The 20,624-nt window shown below is 59.8% G+C and overlaps 1 protein-coding gene across 1 annotated transcript in view; it reads right to left on the minus strand.

Annotated features, from left to right (window-relative positions):
• Nucleotides 1-3,544: 3,544 nt before the first annotated feature.
• SRCIN1 (SRC kinase signaling inhibitor 1) overlaps nucleotides 3,545-20,624 on the minus strand; it is a 54,939-nt gene continuing 37,859 nt past the window's right edge. Inside the window, exons 9-19 of the mRNA XM_041000954.1 lie at nucleotides 20,479-20,522; nucleotides 20,024-20,211; nucleotides 19,014-19,189; nucleotides 15,386-15,516; nucleotides 15,141-15,288; nucleotides 14,661-14,907; nucleotides 13,996-14,230; nucleotides 12,592-12,746; nucleotides 12,179-12,331; nucleotides 7,934-8,080; nucleotides 3,545-3,723 (exon numbers count right to left, since the gene is read on the minus strand). Of these exons, the coding sequence (XP_040856888.1) occupies nucleotides 3,589-3,723; nucleotides 7,934-8,080; nucleotides 12,179-12,331; nucleotides 12,592-12,746; nucleotides 13,996-14,230; nucleotides 14,661-14,907; nucleotides 15,141-15,288; nucleotides 15,386-15,516; nucleotides 19,014-19,189; nucleotides 20,024-20,211; nucleotides 20,479-20,522 (1,759 nt within the window). The 3' untranslated portion in view covers nucleotides 3,545-3,588. The remainder of the gene's footprint in view (nucleotides 3,724-7,933; nucleotides 8,081-12,178; nucleotides 12,332-12,591; nucleotides 12,747-13,995; nucleotides 14,231-14,660; nucleotides 14,908-15,140; nucleotides 15,289-15,385; nucleotides 15,517-19,013; nucleotides 19,190-20,023; nucleotides 20,212-20,478; nucleotides 20,523-20,624) is intronic.

Consider the following 20,624-nt stretch of genomic DNA (forward strand, 5'->3'; position numbering starts at 1 on the left):
CTTCCGGTTGGATCCTCAGCCAAACAGACCATCCCCAAGAGCACCCCCAGGACCCTTAGAACACATTAGAACTGAAAAACCCTAGCAGGACACCTGGCTCACTTTCCAGGGTGTGGGGGTAACAAAGGCCATTTTGTTTCATTACAGGTGTGTGTGTGCACGCGCACATCCAAAGCATGGGATGGAAAACAGATAAGAAACAGAGACAGAGAGGACTCCCACTGGCTGGTCCATCCACACATGTTCACAGCGGCCAGGGCTAGACCAAGCCCTAAGCCCCTAAGCCAGGAACTGAATCCGGGCTTCCCACGGGGGTAGCAAGGATCCAGTGCCTGAGCTCAGCTGCCTCCCAGAGTGTGCACTGGCAGAAAGCTGCAGCCGGCAGTCAGAGCCAAGGATTAGACTCAGCTATGGGATGCTGGCACGTATGCCACCAGGGCCGTCTGCCAGCGTTAATCCACTGGAGGGACTGGAGGCTGCTGTTCTGGCACAAACAGGTGGATACAACAGAGAGTCACTCCACCCAGAGTCCAGGAAGCCAAGTCCCACCCAGAGGCTGCAAAGGTAAACAGTTCCTGCCTGATTTTGGGGGTCAGGCAGAGTACACCGTTTTCTAGCTGGGGAGACTCCAGGTGAGGCGCCTGATACCCAGAAATCCCCACTTTGTCTCCCAGGCAGGTGGGGGATACCCAGAGCTATGCTGCTGGGGCTGGTTGGGACACCCCCTTTTGATTGCCAGGCAAACAACTGGCCCTGGAAGAAGCAGGAGGTCCCCTGCAGTAGCCTGGATGGTATCGGCTCTTGGGGACCTGAGGGGACAGCGCTAGCTGTCCCCCACCAGCTCATGTTTGTGCCCCTGGCTAAAGTACTGTCTTCACCCCAGCATAGAACCAGACCTCCAGGAGAGAGAAAGAACAAGGCAGCAGCCAAGAGGCAGGAGGTCCAGGAGAGGAAAAAGAAACGAGTTTTATTAAAGCCCCAAACACTCGGCTAGAAAAACCAAAAAGGAGAGAGAGCAGGGAGAGAAGAAGAGACATTAAAAAAGAGACAGAAAACACAGCAACCCTTTCCATTTAGAAATTGTCAAGTTACACTGACAGAGGTCACAGAATATCCACAGAAGCCATCACTGACATCAAACGGGCCCTACGGGGTGGACGGGGGCGGGTGTGGAGCCAGGGCTCGCCCAGGGGGTCCTCACCGGTACCCCATTCAGAGCCTGGAGCCTGAGGCCCCTGGGAAACAGTATATTGTGGAAGGAGTGGGAGAGGAGCCCCCGCCCCCCCATGCGAGTAACACAGCACAGTGGGTGGGGGCTGAGGGACCGGATACAAGGGTCCCCCGGAGGTCTTTTCTCTTGGTCAAGCACACATTCATTGATGGACAGAGCAGTGAGGCGCATGCAGCTGGAGTTGGGGGAGAGCATTGACGTGCTGCTGGGGCAGGGTGCAGGAAGGGAGCCGGAGTGAGTGGTGCGGGACGATTGCACACACACACACATATGCACGCACACACAAAGACACTCCCACACGCCAGGGTCTGCACCAGTACACTTAGACCAGTACACACACTGTATGCCCCTCCATGTCCGTACAACATGTGTCTCAAAGCTGCACAGGTGTGCTATCACACTCACAGCTCCTCTCGCAGGAACACACAGGTAAGTACATGCCGAGACCCAGACAGGGCGCACACACCTGCGTGCACAGGCCTCCTCCATACACGTGTGGGGTCACCTCTGTGCATGCATACACACACACACACACACACACATTCACGCAGGCTGCACACGCAGGTGCCTCCTAGTCCATCCATGTGCAGGAAGCAAAGTGTGAGACTCCTGGAAGCCTCCCAGGCTCCCCCGGAGTGAGTGGCGTGGAGCGTGTCTGCCTCCTTCCACCCCTTCGGAGTTGGTCACGTCCCCCATGGGGCCCCTCCCCTCACACAGAGACGTGGACTCCGGACGATGACAGGCAGGGCACACGTTCAGGTCACAGGGCCGGGGCTGGAGGTCAGGGGACTGGAGGGTAGGCAAGTGAAGAGAGGCAAGCAAAGAGGAGTGGAAGGAAGAGGGGGCACCACTCCCCTCCCCGCCACATCAGGGTCTTTGTACAGCCAAATCAAACTGAACCATTTCACTGGACCACAGGAACCGGGCGGATGAGCCCATCCCCCAGCCCCTCCCCCGCCGACACAGCAGGGAGAGTGAGCTGTGGGTCTTTTTTCTTTTTAAATATTTATATATATTTATATTACGTATATTATATATATAATATGTAAATATATTTTTAAAACAATATAAAATGTTAAGACACTTCACTTAAATGTAAAGAGTTGCCTGCAATTAGAAGTAATTGCATCATTCATGAGGTTCTTTTTTTTTTTCCCTATATTCCGGGGTATTTTTTTTTTCAGGAGGGGATTTTTTTTTTCCTCTTCTTTTGTTATTTTTCAAAAAGGCTTGCCTGCCTTGGTACAAAAATGATCCAAAGCTAGAAAATAAGGACAAACCAACAGAAAAAAAAAAAAAAACGAGAGAGAGAAAGAATGATATGAACACAGCCCAGCTCCCACACCCCGCCCCCCCAAGTGCTCCAGGCGCTCCCTGGCCAGGCCCGGGGCTTCCCGGGGTGCTGCCCCCCACCCCTGTGCTTTCTAAGCCTTGTGCTCCAGTCAGAACCCTGCACCGCCCCCACTCCATCCCTGCCCCCAAGTCTCCCTGCCAGCCCCTTGCTGTGCTTTCTTGGTGGAGGGTGTCAGGGACCCTCCCTCTCTCCAGGACCTGTTAGGGACAGACCTGGGCCAGGCAGGGCCATCCCAGGGGGCACTGAGTGGGCTAGCTGGTGGCGCATCGGGGTTCCTGGCCCCCAGACTCCCATTCACAAGCCCCATCCTGTGGCTTCCCCGAACACCCAGGCAGAGGCCACCCTCCCTGCCGCGCCACCCCCCCACATTTCCCTCAGCCCTCCCCACCCGCAAGGCCCCCTCGGTCACGCCCACCCCACCCTTGTAAATAAATTAACAGCATCAAAAGTGCTCCAATAAGGAAACCAGAAATACCGAAGCCCCCTGCTCCAGGGGCTACCCTCGCCCAGCCTGTGCCCCCTATGTGTGCGAAAAGTGGCAGCCGCAGCCACAGTCTTGTCCCAAGGGGCGTGTCCAGTCTGTGTCCTCTCCCTGGGCTGTGTCCGGCAGGGGCTGCTCCCATGAGGCGTGGTCCTCCAGGAAGGTCCAGCTTGGGGGTCACAGCGGAGGCTCCCGGTGGTGGCGAGGGGAAGGACGGTGGGTGGGGCAGAGCCGCAGTGTGGACTGGGGAGGGAGAGCAGCTGACAGAGAGGAGGGAGACCCCGAAATGGGGGCACCAGGAGCAGGAGGTGAAGAGGTGAGGGGCAAGGTGTATTTGGTTTTTACTTGTATTACTTTGTTTCTTAAAAAAAAAAAAGATAATTAAAAGTGAATCATTTAAAAAACCAAAAACACCAAGAGGTGACAGGATACAGGGCCTTGGGGGGTGGGGAGCCTAGAATGAGGAAAGGGCTGTTGATGACGGGAAGAGGAGAGGGTGGTGAGGTGGGCGCACAGAGGCTTCTAGAAGGAAATGGAAGAATTTCTGGTCCCAAAGGAAGTCAATACGGGGATGGAGGTTCTGGAGGCGGAGGGCTTTTCTGAGACTGGGCTCAAGGTCTCATTTGACCCACTCGTCTCTTTGGATGGTTTAGCGGCCTGGAACAAAAACAGGGATCAGCAGTCAGAGAGAGGAAGGGACAGCCCTGTGGGCTCCCCGTCCCCTGGCACCTCCGCTGAAGCTTAAAAAAATAAAGAGGAAAAGACCACTAAGACAAGAACCAAGGGCTGTGTGGATGTGTGGAGACAGCGTCCTGGTGGGGAGTGGGGGCGGCGAGGGTGCAGGGCTGGCCTCAATGGCCTGGAAGGCCGATTCCCCATTACTGACAGGAAGGACAGAGGACCAAAGAGAAAGCAGACAAGGACAGGAGACCAGAGTGGGGAGGGCGGAGGGAGGGGGAAGAAATAGACACCAGCAGTGCCAGGGCCAGGCACATGCCAGGCGAGAGGCAGGTAGGGGCTGACGGGCACAGCCCGGGTGTCCCCGCACTGCCCTCCCTTCCACCTACAGAACAGGAAGCCCTGCTGGGACCCTGCCCTCCCCAGCAAGGGTTCCACCAGTTCTGAGTGTCCCATGTTGACGACAACAGGTCCTTGCTAGGAAGATGCTCCTTACCTGCAGCAGTCCCCGGGGTCTGTGTCACCACCCCCCCCCAAACCCTTGACCTCCAACTTTTGGAACTTTGGTCTCCAGGGAAGTCTGCCTTTGTGGAGTTGACAGGTAGCAGGAGTTAGAGATGCACGCAGGTGCCTGCAGTCCCCTGTTCCAGAACCCAGCTCCTGTGTGGCCTTGGGGGGTGTGCACCTCAAGCACAGACTAGGGTGACTGCTGTACACCTAACCCTGTGATCCATGGGCCCACAGAGAGGCTGCCCGCCCGAAATGGTCCTCTCCTTCCTGTGGCTTTGCTCAATCTGGAGTGTGACCACAGATACCTGCGGCTCATCACTGGAGGCCCTGCCAAGGGTAGGGCTGCTCCACCTCCTGTGGGCCTGTATTGTTCCCCAGCTGCCAGGTGTGCTCTCCTGGGTACCTGGCAGGGCTGCAGTGGGTGCTGGGTGGGGATGGGAGGATACAGAGCCAGCCCTGCCTCCAGCAGCCTGTGGGAGAGGATGCCCCTTTGTACATGGGTACACCAGGGGGCCTGGTTAGTGGCTCCTCTGGGCTTTGCCGGCCATGCTGCAGTGTGCCCCGTGATGATCAAGGCTGAAGCCCTGTTTTCTTTGCTCTGAGCTGCCCAGTCGTCCCTCACAGGGGTTCCCAGCCATAGGCTCATTGGTCCTCTACTGACTTCCATGTATCAGGCACTGGTTGTACCCTCCTGGGGCTTCAGGCCCCGGGCCAGTCACTAAAAGGCAGCTGAGAGCCCTCATTTTGTCACTTACCTGGGCTCAGGCCTGCCCTCCCCGGCTCTAGCATTTTCCATTTGAAGTTCTTTCTCTCAAAGCCCTCATGTTCCTGGCAACTTGCCACATCCCCACGCAAGGTTTCCAGCCCCTCCTGGCTCTCCTTTGTTCCCCACCGATCTTTCTAGTTAAAAGCTTTCTCTGTTCCTTCCCTTTGGTGCGTCTCGAGAGCCCGTCTATTCCAAGCTTTGGTCTCTGGAGCATCTGCCCTGCCCGGCCCACAATGTCCCCAGAGTCCTGAATTTACCTTTTTCTTCCCCCACACGGTAGGAGGTGCCAGGTGCCTGCCCCTTCTGCAGGGCAGACATCTGTCCTGCACAGTGCTCTGGGTCTCCCTCCCTCCCAGGAGCCTCCAGCCACAGCATCCCCCAACTCTGCCTTCCTGAAGTTGCAGGAGCAGCTCCAGCCATTCTGGGCTGCTTGGGGTTCAAGGAGACACAGCTGTCTACTGTTGGTTTCTGCCAGTCCTCCCCTGGTGGTCTCAACTGTGTCCAGAGAGGAATTTTGTCACCTTTGTGTCAAAGTAGACACCCTGACCGGTGTTTATTTGAAATCTGGAGTAGCTGTGCCACACCTGGCTAGGTCCCAAGGGGTGAACCCACACACCTGCCTCTTGCTTTGGGGGCAGAGGTTAATCACAGCAAGCTGCTGTGTGTCTTTTCAAGGCTGTTGGCTGCCTCCTTCCGTGTCCCCCAGGGATGAGCAGGTGCAAGGAGCTGTGACTGCAGCCCTCATTCCCCCCCCCAGGGAGGGCAACATCCCTGGCTTGTTCCCTCAGCCTTCTGGAATGGTCTTTTCATGACATCTCCAAGGTGACACAGCAGGTGCTCTAGAGATTTCTCAGCTGTGACAGAAAGGGGTGTTCTTGGTTTTCCGTGGACAGCAAGCCCTTGACCTTTGCTCCCTGCCCCCTCCTCCCCTCTTCTCATCAGTGTCAGAGGCGTCAGAAGGAAACAGCCTGAGTGGGGCGCCTCATCTTCAGGGAGCTCTTCCTGGAACCCTATTTCTGTCCCCACCATACGGAGTAACCAAGAACCTGATATAACAGGACGATTTCTACCATGCCACAGGCAGAGCTGCTGTGCCAAGATGTGCCAGCCCAGCACCAGGGTGGGCGTGCGAGGTGAGGGACACCAGATCACATGACCGACTGACCAAGGCTTGCCAAGAAGGGCCCCAGCTGACCTGTGAAGGGAGCAAGGTTGTCACCCAAAAGGGGCTGCCGAGCACAGGAACTGTGCATGTGGGCAAGCAAGACAAGCCCCGAATGTTCCTGAGACCCCGTCCCTCCTCACAGGATCTGGAAAACAGCTTGGAGGTGTTAGAGTCACGGGACTCCCAGAAGGCCTTGCGTCTGGGCAGGGAGCCTCACTGTCCATTCCCCTGATTCCACAGACGTGACCTCACGTTCAGATCTGTCTGCTAGAAACAAGGAAGAGGCCTTTGAATGGCAGGCTGTGGGAGTGACGGCTATGGCCAGGCCAGAGCCAGGGAAGGGAGGTTGGCTGAAGCAGGGGGACACTGCCTGCAGACACAGTCAAATGGGGCAGCGACAGGCTGTAAGGGCAGGGAGACCCTGCATCGAGATGGGCATTGTCTCCAAGTGTGGAAGCAGGTGCGTGTGTGGTGTGCACAGACGCCAGGCTGGTGGGAGGGGGGGTCTGTAGACAGGGAAGGGCCAAAGGGGTCAGTGAGGTTGCCAGGAAGATACGGAACTCAGGCTGCAGTGGGTGTAAGAAGGAGGCCCCCCAGGACCTCATCAGGACCTGGGGGAAGTGGTACCCAGCCCAGGGTGGGCAGAGGAGCGAATGGAGGGCAGGACACAGGCTCTGCAGTGAGGGAGGGGCCTGGGGAGGGGGTCACCGTCTGCATCCTGCTCTCCTTTCTGCTGGCTGCACTGCCCTGGGGAACCTCAGTGTTCTTACTGCTGCAAGGTGGGAAATGGGAAATGAGGGGCACATGTGCTTGGCACAGGTAAGTACCTCCCCACCCCACCCCACAGTATTCTGGACACATAGGAGGGACCAGTGGGGACAGAGCAAGGGACACACTTAGAGAGGCCTGGGGATTGGGGGTGTTTGGGAACCACAAAGAAGGTAGAAGTGACAAGAGGTCGGGGGTAGGGAGGGGAGGACAGACTATGACACACCCTCCCGGGAGCTGCAGGCAGGCAGGGCCCTGTGCACCCAGGCCTGTCCCTGCCAGGTGGTAAGGAAGGCCTTTGGGGATGAGGGTCCCAGCCCTGATGCCACATCGTGGTCCACCTCTAGGGAAACCCTTGTCTCACTCTGAGCTATCATCACCTGGAAAAGGTGGCTGGACACGCCCACCTCTACCCACAGGCCTCTGAGCTTAAACTGCCAGCAGCCAGAGCCCATGGCATTCCACAGCCCCAGGAGCGCCCCCATGTGGGAGCCTGCAGAAACTCCCTCAGGGCATGCTGTACCCCTTGCTGGGTCTCACCTGGGTTGTCAACAAGGGGCCCCCAAGTCCACAAAAGAGGCTTGCTACATCACTCCCCAGACCTGGGAGCCACAGAATGCCTCCTGTCATCTCCCCCTAGCCCCGGCAACCATCCGTAGTGAAGCTGCGGATCTAAGGTTGAACAGGACTTCCTCAGCTGGGGAGCTGGGAGCTAGGCTGAGATGGCAGCTGGGGACCCCAAAGGGCAGAAGGGGACACAGGGCCCACTTCTGCAGCCCCAGGGAGGCGGGCTGTAGGAGGGGCAACCATGGGCATCCGCTTGTTTTCCCGGCCCCGCTGGCCCTGAGAGAGCTGGCTTGGAATGCTGGTGCAAAGCCCTGAAACCGGGGAAAGAGGGTGGCTCCGAGGACAGTCCTGGAGGATCCGGTGGGCACAGGGGTAGTGGCAGGGGATACACAGCCCTTCAGCCCCACCCTCACCTGCTGCGGGGCCTGGGTCCTCAGGTACTCCGCCCGCTGTTTGCCGTGCTTGCTCTTGTCCGGGCTGCCCGCCTGCGCCTGCGCTGCCTTCAGCCGAGAGGTTCCTGGGGTTACCACCTTCATGGGCGGCACGCTGCCACCACCACTCTGCAGGAAGACAGTGCAAGGTTAGATGGGTCTGGCAGAACCCTAAGTTCCTGGAGGGGCTCTAGTCTCTAAGATGGGGCCTTTTCAAACTTGGAGACCTTTCCCTGGCTCCAAAAACCAAATGCAGCTTTTGGGGCTCCCCTCCAGTGGGGTGGTCCCTAGCCCCAGGCCAATGCCCACCCAGCAGGGGGTGCCATCCCCAGAGCAGAGCAGGAGATGGAGGTGAAGTTTGGCCCTCCTAGCCCCCCAGAGGGGATCTCAGGGGGTTTAGAGGTGCGAGCAGAGAAATGACAGACAGAGTCAGAGACGGGGAGGGAGTGCAGCCGGGCAGGGGGAGAAAACTTTATTTACCGGTTCACAGAAACAGAATGGAGGGAAGAGGCCCTGTCTTGCCAAAGCCAGGAGGGCCAAGCATCGGAGAGCTGGCTTCCCAGCCTCCCCGGGGCTCAGCACACATACCCTGGCCAGGTGCCTGGTTCCCTGGAGGGCAGCAGGAGCAGAGAGCAGGCCAGAGGGAGGAGGGGGCTGGCCCGGGCCACCCCCCGCCCTCCAACTCTGAGGACAGACAGCCCTGGAGCAGGAAGGCAGCAGGAAGGCCACTGTGGAGGCAGCCACCTGGGGGCTGAGGGGCAGGGGCAGGGAGCGACCAGGGGGTCCAGCCGTGGGGGCTCTGCGCATGTCACTCAGGGTAGCTTCCAGCTCCCGCAGGGTCTCCTCCAGGCTGTCCATGCGCTGCAAGGCGGCGCCCTGATCTGCGTGGCGGGGGCTGGCAGCAGCTTGTTCCTCACCGCGGATTCCAGCATCAGGCCCAGAGTCCTTGGGGTTTTCCTCCGAGCGAGCCCCAGCGGCAGAAGGCTCCTGTACTCCTTCCAGGGAGGATCCCCGCGGACACAGGACCCCAGCTCCTCCACCCCCTCTTGCCCATCTCTCCAGAGCTGCACCTTCTTCTTCCTCCATCTGGGAAGCCACTGCCGCCAGCCCCGGCCAGGCCTGTGAGCCACTCCAGCCCTTCCCCCTGGTAGCCAAGGTCCGGGGTTGGGGGATCAGAGCTGTGCTGGCTCCTGGTAGGGAGCCGGTGTTGGGCACACACTCGGTCAAGGTGATCCGAGGAACACTGAAGGCACCGGGTCCTGCGGCAGCCTAGGTGGGGAAGGAAGGAAGAGGAGGAAGTGTGGGGGGAGGGGGCTTGGAGACAGATGAGTCCAGCCCCTCCACACTCGGGATGCCCAGGAAGTTCACAGCAAAGCCAGGTCTTGAATTCAAGACCTTGGGAAGGATGCTGTGGCACAGTAGATGAAGTTGCTGCTGGGGACTCCAGCATCCCATATGGGATTGCCAGTTCTAATCCTGGCTGTTCAGTTTCTGACCCAGTTTTCTGCTAATGCACCTGGGAAGGCAGTGGGTGATGGCTCAAGTACTTGGATCCCTGCTACCGAAGCCAGACAACTGAATAGAGTTCTGGGCTCCTGGCTTTGGCTTGGCCCAACTTCTGGCTGTCTGGGGCATCTGGGGAGTGAATCAGTGAATGGAACTGTCTCTCTGTCTTTCAGATAAATAAATCTCCATACTTCGGGTCTCTTTCCATGTTATCCCTCAGGCCTCCTCCTTCCTACGGAAGCGTATCTGGGCCTTCGTGGGGCAGATCTCAGGCCTACTGCTCATCTGTGCAATGGGATGATGACAGTGTGGTTTGGTGCAGAAGTAAATGAGCCCACGTGCGCGCCTGCCCAGTGTGGGGGTCCAGCCAATGTGAGCCCTTTTAGAATGGACTGGAATGATGAGGCCTCACGCCCTGGGTGGGCAGAGGTCCCACATCAGCCTCTCAGGGTGGGGTGGGAACCCCCATATCAAGCCTTGGCTCTGCTCCATTCTTGTGAGCTTTCTCCAAGGGCTTCACTGCCACAGCACGCCTAGGCAGGGCATCAGAGAGCTTGCAGGGGCCCCACTCTCAGTCCCTGCCCCAGCTCCGGCAAGCCTGCTGGAGTGCAGAGTGTTGGCTCCACCCTGGGACCACCAGATCTTCACCATTACAGCTGCTGGGGGTTGGGGAGCTTACACATGGTCACCCACTCATGGTAGCTGAGCCAGGACTGGAACCCAGATAGTCTGAGCCCAAGTCTAGTACTCTTTCCACCAAAAGGATTTAGGGGCAGATGCATGGGGGATAGCAGGACTCCCCCACCCCTCCTTCCTACCCGATCCTTGCCACCAGCTTACCTGGCAGTGGGGGCTGCAGGCTGGGAGGCCGGGAGGACACCCCCTGCTCGCCTGGCTCCGTAGCCCAATGGTGCCTCGGGTGCAGAGGGTCAGTGAGGCCCACAAGTCCAGAGAGGGAGGGGTCTTGCCCCCCTGGGTGCCCCCGGGATGGGTTCCCGAAGCCAGAAAGTGGCAGGGGCAGTGTGCCAAGGACGCCAGCAGCTCGCAACAGGAGAGGAGTGTGTCCCTTCCACGGGGCTCCTCCCCTGAACGGTCCCTGGATGCTTCTGCTGCCTGCTGCCTGGCAGACTGCACTGCCCACATCACCTGCCCCCAACCCTTCCAGGTAACCAGGCCACCAGGCCTGCAGCAGGGCTGGGGATCAGGCGGCTGCCAGCATGTAGCCCACGGAGGCCCTGGGGAACCAGATACGGCAGGCAAGGGCATGTGTGCAGCAGATGCTCTGCCCAGAGCAGAGGTTTTCTTGTCCCAACCTAGCCTCTCCCATCCTCTCCCGACCCCCGCCCCCCCGCCAAGCACGGTCCGCAGGGAGTGAAGGGAGCAGTCCACCCCCAAACTCCCAAGGAAAAACAAAGAGGAAGTAAGTGTAGCGAGACAGCAGCAAGGACTGCAGTTAGAGATAAGGAAGAACTTCCCAGTGCTCAAAGACAGAACCAGCAGCCAAGGAGGGGCATAGGCTTCACCAGTAACCGGCCCCCAGACCAGGTGGGACAAGACAGGCCACTAGGTGGTGGTGGGGCTAAAGATCGGTTTGCCCCAGGTCTTGGCCCCCAGGTGCACAGTGGAGATGCTGGTGGGAAAATCTTAGCCTGTCATCAGTAAGTACTCAGCACAAGACTCTGAGTTGGATCACAAGCCAGTGCAAAGTCGGATCCAAAGGCCAGCCTTGACGACACTCCAATTTGGGCTTAGGTCCAGACTCTGGGCTGCAGATACAAAGCCCAGGCCACTGGCTGAGCCCGATGGGGACTCAGGGCTGATGGGAAAGGATGCCCCGCCAGGCTGCTGGAGTGTCTGGGAAATCCCACAGCAGGGGCAGGGGAGGTGTGATGGGAAAGGAAGGTGATACCGTCTGTTGGTCCCAGAAGCCACCAGGTGCAGGAGTGGGGTCTGCACGTGTCACGCAGGGCAGTGCAGGCCTGGGGTGGGGCTGCTGCTGTGGCAGGTTAGCGTGAGAGGTGAGGCGGCACAGGCAGAAAGAGAGCCATGAGAGGTGGGTGGCCCCATTACCTTCCATGGGGGGCCCGGGGCTAAGCTCCCCCGGGGCCCCAGATCCTGGGGGGACAGCAGGATGGGGATCGTCTGGCGACGGGGCGTGGGGGGGAGGGACGCCACCGCGTTTCTCTCAAACACCTGGGGAGCAGAGGTGGGGTGGGCTTGGAGGGAGGGCGCCAGGAGGATGTGGGTGCTGGCCGAGGGGAGGCAGCTCTGCCTGCCACCTCATCTCCTCCACCCCCGGTGGCCGAGGGCTCCAGGCACAAGGTGTGGGGTGAGTGCCGTGAAGATTGGTGAGGCGGGGCCCTCTGGGAGGATCTTGCAATCTTCCATCCTCAGAAGGCACAGGTGCAGGGGGTGGTCTTCACCACTGGCCGTCATCGTTGGATCACTTGGCTGGGGAGGGTCTCTTGGGCCTCAGTGACCTGGGGACTTCTGGGTTCAGGACTTCTAGGTTACAGGTGGCCTCAGAGCCAACTTGCAAGGAGTGACTGTATACCTGCACATCTCATGGTGGAGGAGAGACTGAGGGACGAGGGTGGGAGTTCCTAGGGCCAGCCCTCAGCAGTAGTGCCACTCCGCAGGTGTGCCTTGGGCCTGCCACTTCACCCAGGGACCATCTTGGCACTGCCACCGCCACAGCAGGGCCAGCTCGCTCCGACCCACCTCCAGCTCCGCGATGATGCGGTCCTCCTCATCCTCATCCTTGATGGCGGATGCCATGATGGGTGGTGTGGAGGCAGGGCGGGCCACCTCAGACACGGCCCGGCGCAGCTTCACTTGCGGCTTCTGCACCTCCAGCTCCTCGGACTCCGCCTTCTGCTGGGCCACGGGACCCCCCATGTCAAGACCAATCTAGGGGCCCCCTCCTGCACCACACACTTCCCCAGGCCCCATGGAGACTAAATCCACTCTTATGCCCACCTCTTCTTGGCCACATCTGCCTCCCCTACCCTGGATGTCCCCAGGCTGGGAGCCAGAGCTGGCTGTCCACTCTTGTCTCTGCCTCTCTCCCTGCTCAGCTATATCTGGGGGGGGGGGGGTCATCTCAGCAATCCCGCCCCCCACACTGAGTATACCTTGATGAAAGCCGGGTCCTTCTTGCTGGTGACCACCACCTCTCCGGTGCGGGTGGTGGTCAGGCCATGGGAGGAGGGGAAACTGCGGCGGGGCGGGGGCGGTGGGGGCGACTTGGAGGGCTTCTCCGTGCGGTATCGGGGTACCGTCAGCTCATCTGCAGGAGGCCAGGGAATGGGGTGGAGTCAGGGGCTCAGGGCACCCCGCCCAGATTCGAGGCTAGGCCCCATGCCCCGCCCCTCTTCCAGCTCCCTGCCCTCTGGGGGTGGGGTGGGGTGGTGTGGAGGTGTGTGTGTGTGTGTGTGTGTGTGTTGGCAGGTGGCCAGCATTAGGAGGAGGGCTGCAGCCAGGCTCCCGAGCCACTACCCCTGATTCTGCAACTCAGCAGCTCCCAGCGGGAATTGCAGTTTGGGGTTCCACTTGGGGTGCAAGCCTGTTTCACAGCTTGGGACCAACTCCTGCCATGCTAGGCTCTCCCTCGCCACCCCCATTTCTCCTCCAGCTGTTGCCAGGGCTACCTGTGACACTCCCCTGCTTCTGATCCTCCTAGAGCATCCCCTCACCTCAAACCTCTACACCTCTACAGCTGCCGATCTTTCAGGCGCCATGCACACCTCCCTGACCACTGCACGTGCTGTCCTTGCCCTGGTCTCAAGGTGCTTCCTGGTTTTCAAGACTCAATGGGAGGGTCCCCTTCTTTGGAGAGCCCTCCTTCAGGTCTGCCCAGCATGTGGGCACACTCACACTCTGGTCCCTAGGACCTGCCTAGTCCTTTTGGTTAGTGCCCAGGTGTGACCTGGGTCAGGGGACTCCACCATTGTGAGCCCTGGTGTCCTGAATGTGAGTTGGGGAAAATGACTGAATCTGCGCCCTGGGTTTGTCACGAGACGCTGGGATTATCACACAGAGGTCATGCGGGGCAGTTTTCATCTGCAGTAAGTGCGTGATTGTCACGCAGGGCGAAACTGTTTGCCCGCCAACTGTGGAGCCCCTTGGAAACAAGCATTGCCTTGGCTTCCTTTCCCTAACTCTTGGCACACTCTAGGTGCCTGGCAAACATGCAGTGTGGGCACCCACACACAAGCAGGAGCCTGCTGCTGTGGCCTTTGACACAGGGTGGTGTGGGGATCCACGGGCACCACATGGCCTGGCCCTGGCTCTGCACACCCAGTCAGCAGCTCTCAGCATAGCAAGGAAGCGCGAGGTGGAATTCCATGGATCCCGTGCTTCTGGGCTGGCCCCCCACTGGCGAGGCTGAGGGCTGGGCTGCAGAGGGCCTGGCGTCTCCCTTTTCTGACATCCTGGCTACCCGTCCCACGCTGCCCCTGCTGCCTCAACATGATAGCTTCCTAGGGAACAGGCTCCCCAGCGCTGTGCTCACCATCAGCCCCAGCCACTCCACGTACCTGAACCTCTTCTCCCGCTGGGTTCCGTCCGGGGAGCCGCCTTCTGGCTGTGGGGGGCTTTGGGAGGTTTGTGGTCTGGGGTCGGAGCTGGGCTGGAGTGGGCCTTGCTGGCACAGTCTAGATCCGGGATGGCCTTCAGCAGCTCCGCCTGTGTCTCCTCCAGCAGCCGGTTGATGTCCTTGGCACTGTACTGGGTCAGGGCTGCTCGCTTCTCCTCCCAGTCTCGCTCGGCAGCCTTGAGAAGAGGAGCTGAGTGTCAGGACTTAGGCGGGAGCTACAGGGTGGGTTTGGGGGGCACCTCCTCCAAGCTTTTTGTCCATTGCCCTTGCTGCACTGACCCAGCACCCTCCAGCTTATGCCCAGGGTCAGGAGGTCACCTGTATCACATGCCAGCTTCCTGAACTGCCCTGGCCTGTTCCTGGATGCTCTGTTCCACAGAACACTCAGCCTAACACCATACTGCTCTCCTGAGGATAGCTTTGTACTATGCTTCCCTGTAGGGCAGAGCTCGCCGCATCATAGGGATCACAACCCCCCAGGCGCCCATGAGGGGCTGGAGACTCCCTCCGCTGCCCCTTGGCAAGGAAAGGGACCCACATATGTAAAACCTCCCAAAGACATGGGAACCCAGTCCTGTGCCCAGCCCAGTCTCCAGGCCCCAGCACCTCAACAGACACGCCCTTGTCCACGCTCCTCTTGCCCAAGGTCTCCAGGCCTTTGGTGGGGTTGCCTGCCTTGGGGGTGAGAGGGGCTCCTTCTGCTGGCCCACTCAGCTCGTGCAGGTTCAGCGGGGGACTAGGGGGTGGCATCTCGAAGTCCAAGGCCTTGTTGAAGTCGGTCTCGGCCGTCACCTTCTTGGGAGATTGATTCAGCAGGTTGTTGGGGGGTGGCCACACACCTTCGTCCACTTGCCTGAGATAGGAGAGTCAGGGGCAGTGCTGAGGTCAGTGGATGGTGCCTTTGGAAGAAGCCACGGGTGCATGCGTGCATGCGTGTGAGAGAAGAGGGTGCGGGATGGGAGGCTCTAGGACCTTGCAGCATACGAGGGGTTGAGGGGTTGCAGGTCAGCAGTGGCTTTCAGGCACTGTCAGAGCTCAGACTGCATGAGACCCCACGGGCAGCCCGAGGCTGGGGGTGACAATAACCTTCGGATCTGTGCCAGCGTGTCCGTGACCCCACGGCAGCGCTTCAGGAGTCCGTCCAGGCGCTGTGGCTCCTCCTTCAGGAACTTGACTGCCTCCACCTCGACACGCAGCACCACCCGCATCTTGCTCTGCAGCCCTGGGAAGTGAGCTGTGGGGACGGCAGGGTGTGAAGGGGCAGGATAGGGAGCGAGGCCGGGCCGAGCAGGGCAGGGTAGAGGCTGGCAGGGATGCCTGCCCCTGCTCACCCTTGAGCTCCGTCAGTGTTTCTCCAAGCTGCTTCAGCACCAGCGCCTTCTCCTCCAGCTCGGGGCCGGGCACCAGCCGGTGGCTGTGGGACATGTCCCTCTGGATCTTCTCCACCGACTTCTCCAGGTCACTGCAGCCACAGAGACACCCTCTCAGCCCCTCCGGCCCCAGCCCAGCCCCCTGAAATTTGAGTGGTTGGAAAGAAATTAAGGCCACCAGTCAGATCAAAATTTTAAAAACACCTACTAAACTACATGCCCAAGTGGAATTCACACTGCTTCATCTCAGAAACAAGGAGCCCTCTGAAAACGGTGTCCCAGGCAGCCCCCTTGAGACCCCCAGCATCATCCCCAATCCTACGATTGACTGATTTGGGTTTTCATTCTACAAAGAAACAGGAGTGACCCTGGCAGCCTTTTGGGGGCATCTGGAGGCAGCAGCATGTGCCCCCCGAGGCGTTTGCAGTCCGGTGGGGCACTGCCCTGCCCATCTACTTTTCCCTCCATGATGCAGGTTTATGAGGAGCTTTGCAGCTTTCCAAAACCCCCAGCAGACCAGGTCCCCGCCCCCTGAGCCCAGCCCTCAGTGGATCCCTTGAGCTGGATGCTAAAAATCCAAACTCTGGGCAGCCGCCCAGGTGAGAGAGCAGCATGGAAAAACCTGGCTCTGGAGCCAGCAGAATCTGCGCTCCAAACAGCTCCGCCCTTCCCAGCGTAGAGATCTGGGGTGAATTACCAAGCACCATCTGGGTCCCAACCTCCTCCTCCAGAAAAATGGGAGTGCAGGAGTCCCTGGCTCCTGGCACCATGAGGGCGACTCTGTGAGTGACACGGATGGGAAAGCAGGCGGCAGGCATCGGCCTTGGACGGTGAGCTTGCTCTCTCTCTAGGTGCAGCCCCTCCCTCCATCCGGCTTGCTTCTGGGCAGAGCTGTTGAGAACTTGCCTGAGCAGCCGGCCTGCTCTGGCCTTTACACGTTCTTTCTGGGTCTGAACTATTCCACTCAGCTGGGCACCTTCCCCAGTGCACGTGCACACACATGCACAAGTTCATCTCCACTCATCCTCACCCCTCAACAGGAAGCTCTCCCCACCACCCAGACTCTCTGCTAGGGGCTGGGAATTGTGGGGGGTGGGGTCTACTGCCTGCTCCCCCTCCAAGTCTCACTTGCTGCGGTGCCTGTTGTTCTGTATCACTAGTTTCTTCCAGATGCAAATGCAAGCCCCTGCACGGGCACAGAATGAGCAAATAAACGAAAGAAGGAGTCATGGCCGGGCCAGTCATTTGGGCTCTGCATGTGGTGTTGCTGACCCATATGTGAGACTTGCCACGTGTTCCTGTCAAGTTCCATCTGCTGGATCTCTGCTCAGCGATCGAGGCACACTGTTAACTCTCAGCTCTCCTGTGATTTGCTCCCTCTGGGGGCCTGTGTGCTCTGCAGAGCTTGTTGAAGATGCATTCATCATCTTCATCCAATCAGAGCAGAATCCTCTGACAGCCCTTGCAACCTCAATGCGACCCTGCATGGGCCCCTAACGTGCTCAGCCCTGTGCTCTCGGGCCCTTACCCAAGTCCCAAGATAAACCCAGGGAGGGGGACCATTGTCACTTCCAGCTTACAGGGGGAGACTACATTTCCCAGCTGCCCCTGCAATTACAAGTAGCCATCTGAGTAGGTCCACCAAGTGGAGTTCATATGGACCGGGTCTTGCTCCCAGATCTGACCCAGAAAACTTACTGTGTGTGCTCCTCTGAGCTCTCTCCTCTTTTTGGTTGGGCTGAAAGGCGGTGACCCGAAGGCACCCAATCAGCACCAGGGCTTTTTTCCTCCTTTGATTTTCCAACCTGCCAAAGTTCAGGGCTCCTGCTTTGGGCAGGCTCTGCAACTGTGTTCCAGACTAATTGCTGCAGGCACAGGAGCAGCCCCTGGAGGAGCTGGGTCAAGAGGGACCAGGACAGAAGCAGCCACATCCCCGTGGGGCTCATGGCAAAGTGAACATTTGGCCTCTAGTTCAAGGACCATGAAGAATGTCAAGGCAACAGCAGCACAGCCTTAGGCAAAGCACAGTACCTTTTGGAGGTGCAGGGTGTCCCATGCCCATGGCACTGCCCCTGAGTGAGGCAAAGGCAGACTCCCAGAGTGAACCAGTCTCCATCCACGAGGGCTGCCCCCAAGAGTGACATCCAGATAGAGCTCATTCAAGCTCAGCCAGGCCAAGGCTAAGGCCCATTGGGGAGCGATGTTACTACAGGAAGCACCGAGCCAGCTGCAACCTCTAGTCAGATACTGGTGAAGAGGAAGGGGCCTGCAGAGTGTGGCAGGCACAAGGGTACCACAGCCAGAGCAGGTGTCAGCCGGGGCATCAGGGGCTAATGCCAGGCCCTGGTTCCACCATCTCCTAGCACAAGGCCCATTCCAAAAGGATGGAGAACCCACCAGAAGCAATTTTTGCGGTCCCCTGCATTTTTAACAAGCAGTCAATAATGAAGTTGATGGCAGGGCTATGGGTGGGATCCAAAGAGCCCAGGAGTTCGAGGACCAGACAGCCCCGACAAGAGCCTCAATCAGTCCCTTCATCTCTCCGGCCGCTGGGCTGTGCCTTGACTTTAATGTCACAGTAAAGTTCCCTTTGAACAGCCCGGCCCAGCCCTCTGTGCTGAACAAAAAGGGACAGGCAATTCCCAGGATCACGAGCCTCCAGGGGCAGTGATGGTAAGGGTGGAGGTGGTGATGGTGAGGGTGGAGGTGGTGATGGGGGGGAGTGGCTACACAGTCTGCTTGCAGCCCCTAAGGGATCACGTCCTGTGGGCTGTTCCCACACAGCCAGCCCCTTCCTCCATCTCAGTCACACATGGTCACAGGGATCTTGGCCATGTCCCACCCATCAGAGGGACAGGAACCCCAGGGGTGCAGGAGTGACAAGCTAAGAATGCAGGGATCCTGTGGGCATATGGCTCCAGATCTCTCCAGATCTGCTGAGTCAGGGAGTGTAGGCGCCACCCTAATCTTACAGTCCCTGCTGCTGATGCTGGAGTGCCCCAGTGCCCTGAACTACCAAGGCCAGAGAGGGGAAGTGTGCAGGACTGCCTGCTCCCCAGTGGCCGCTTTTCCCATCAAAGGTGCCACAGAGCATGGTTGTGGCCAGACAACCACAGGCTGAATCTGGTTTAGAAACCTGATGTCTGTGAACCCTTCCCCTTCCAGGCAGTGGTGGGGGAGGGGGGTCCTGTGCTCTTTCTCCCTCCATCCTGCCCAACACACCAGCATCAGCTCTCAGCTGCACCCACCGGCTGTACCTGGTGGCCTTCAGCACCAAGCTGGAGCCACCATCATCCCCGCACCTAAGTCACAGGCCACAGGAAAAGCAGTGCAGGGGCAGAAGGCAGTCAGGGGACAGTTGGGCACACAGGCCTCAGGCTGCCCACCGTGGGGAACCCAGACAGCACCACCAGGAGCACAGGGCACAGCAGAAAACAGGTGCCAGACCAGAGAACAAGCCATCGCACTATGTGGCCGGAGTCACAGAGCGCTCGGGCCACGGAGGAGCCAGACAGCAGCACTCAGAACAGCCCCGACCTCCACCCAGGACTCTCCCGCCGCCCCTGCCCCCCGCGGGGCGCAGCCTCACTTGAGCTGCTGGGTGATGAGCTCCTCGTCGTTGAGGTAGCGCAGCCGCTCCTCCTCCACCAGGGTGCGCTGTCGCTGCAGCGGGTCCTCCTGCCGCCGCGCGGCCTCCGACACGCGCATGCTCAGCTCCGCCTCCGTGCGCTTCAGCAGCGCCCGCACCGACTCCTGGTTCTGCAGCTGCGGGGTGCACGGGCGGACGCGCCAGTGGGCCCGGGTGGGAGAGGGACGGGGTGGTCGGAGGCATGGGGACGGTGGTGCCAGGTCGGGAGCAAGGGATACCGGAGATGCGGGTGCTCGGCTTTAGTGGCGGGGTGGTGGGGGGCCGAGAGTGGGATGCGAATATAGGGGGTGGGGACCAGGAGAGGACCCTGGGTGTGTGGGGGTGCCCTGCTGGTAGCGCGGTTGCCTGGCTGTGTGGTCTCCAGAACTCTGCACCGGGATGGAATGGGGCTAGGTAACGGGTTCCAGCTCTGAGGCTGGGTCTGTTAGAACCCGTGACTCGCTCAACCCAGTTCCCAGCTCGAAGGGCAGGGGTGGACAAGACTCCGGTTGCCCAGATGGCAACTCTCTCCCCTCTCCCCAGGCTGTCGCTGCTCATTAGCCTCACCTGACGCGCCCTGGAGCCCCGTCGAGGAGCGGGCACAGCGATGCCAAGCTCCCGACAGGTGGGGCCATCTGCCACGCGGGGCAGGGCAGACTGTCCCGGCTCGGGGACAGGAAGCAGAGGGGACCTGGGGGAAGGGCTGTAGTCCCACACACGCCAGGTTCGTGGGGCCTCGAGGGATCCCGGCAAGGGGAGGGGGAGCGTGGTGTGAACCGGGTCTCCAGAAGGGCGGTGAGGCTGGGAAGGAGGGGGCTTGGCGAGGACGCGTGGACACCAAGAAAGAGAAGGGTTTTGGAGGAGGACACGTGAGCAGCGTGGGAGCTGGGGGCTGTGGGGGATAGAGGAGGAGGTGGGGTTCCAGAAGGGTCTGGGAAAGTGGATGGGCTCTGGGAGGGAAGGGGCGGTACCTGGAGCTTGCGAAGCTGCTGCAGCTGGCCCCGCAGGTCGCTGGTGCTGCTTTGCAGGCCCCGCAGGTGCAGCTGCATCTGCAGGCGGTTGAGGGTCGCAGGCTGTCCTGCAGGGGTGCCACCGGCCGAGGGCGGGGGCGGGCCGGACACGGGCGTGGCCCCACTGCTCCTGCTACCTGACCCACAGGCTGCGGAGAAGGAGGAGGAAGGGGAGGACAGAGAATGTGAGCCTGGCAGGAGCAGAAGGGGCAGGGGGCGGGGGGCGCGGGCTGTTGCTACTGGCTCCTGAACAGAGTAGCCAGAGGGGCCTCTGCCCTATGCCCGGGTCAGCCCTAACTGCGGGGAGCACCAGGGCTAGGGTGACAGTCATGTGGCTGTTGTATTGTCCCCATCTGACATATTAGGAAGCTGAGGCCAGAGAAGGGCCAGCCTGAGGGGAGGAGCGGCACACTTACGTGCTGAGGGGGTGGCTGCTCCGTTGGAGCCTTCGATCTTCTCACTGTGGCGCGTGAGGGGGAGACACAGACGTCATGGGGTGTCCACCCAGCCCCAGCCCCTCTAGGCTGGGCGGGGGGACTTCAGATGTCATCCCTTCCAGCCC

Source organism: Ochotona curzoniae, unplaced genomic scaffold, assembly GCF_017591425.1.
Source record: "Ochotona curzoniae isolate NIBS_2020 unplaced genomic scaffold, NIBS_Ocur_1.0 scaffold_2453, whole genome shotgun sequence".
Classification (NCBI taxonomy): Eukaryota; Metazoa; Chordata; class Mammalia; order Lagomorpha; family Ochotonidae; genus Ochotona; species Ochotona curzoniae.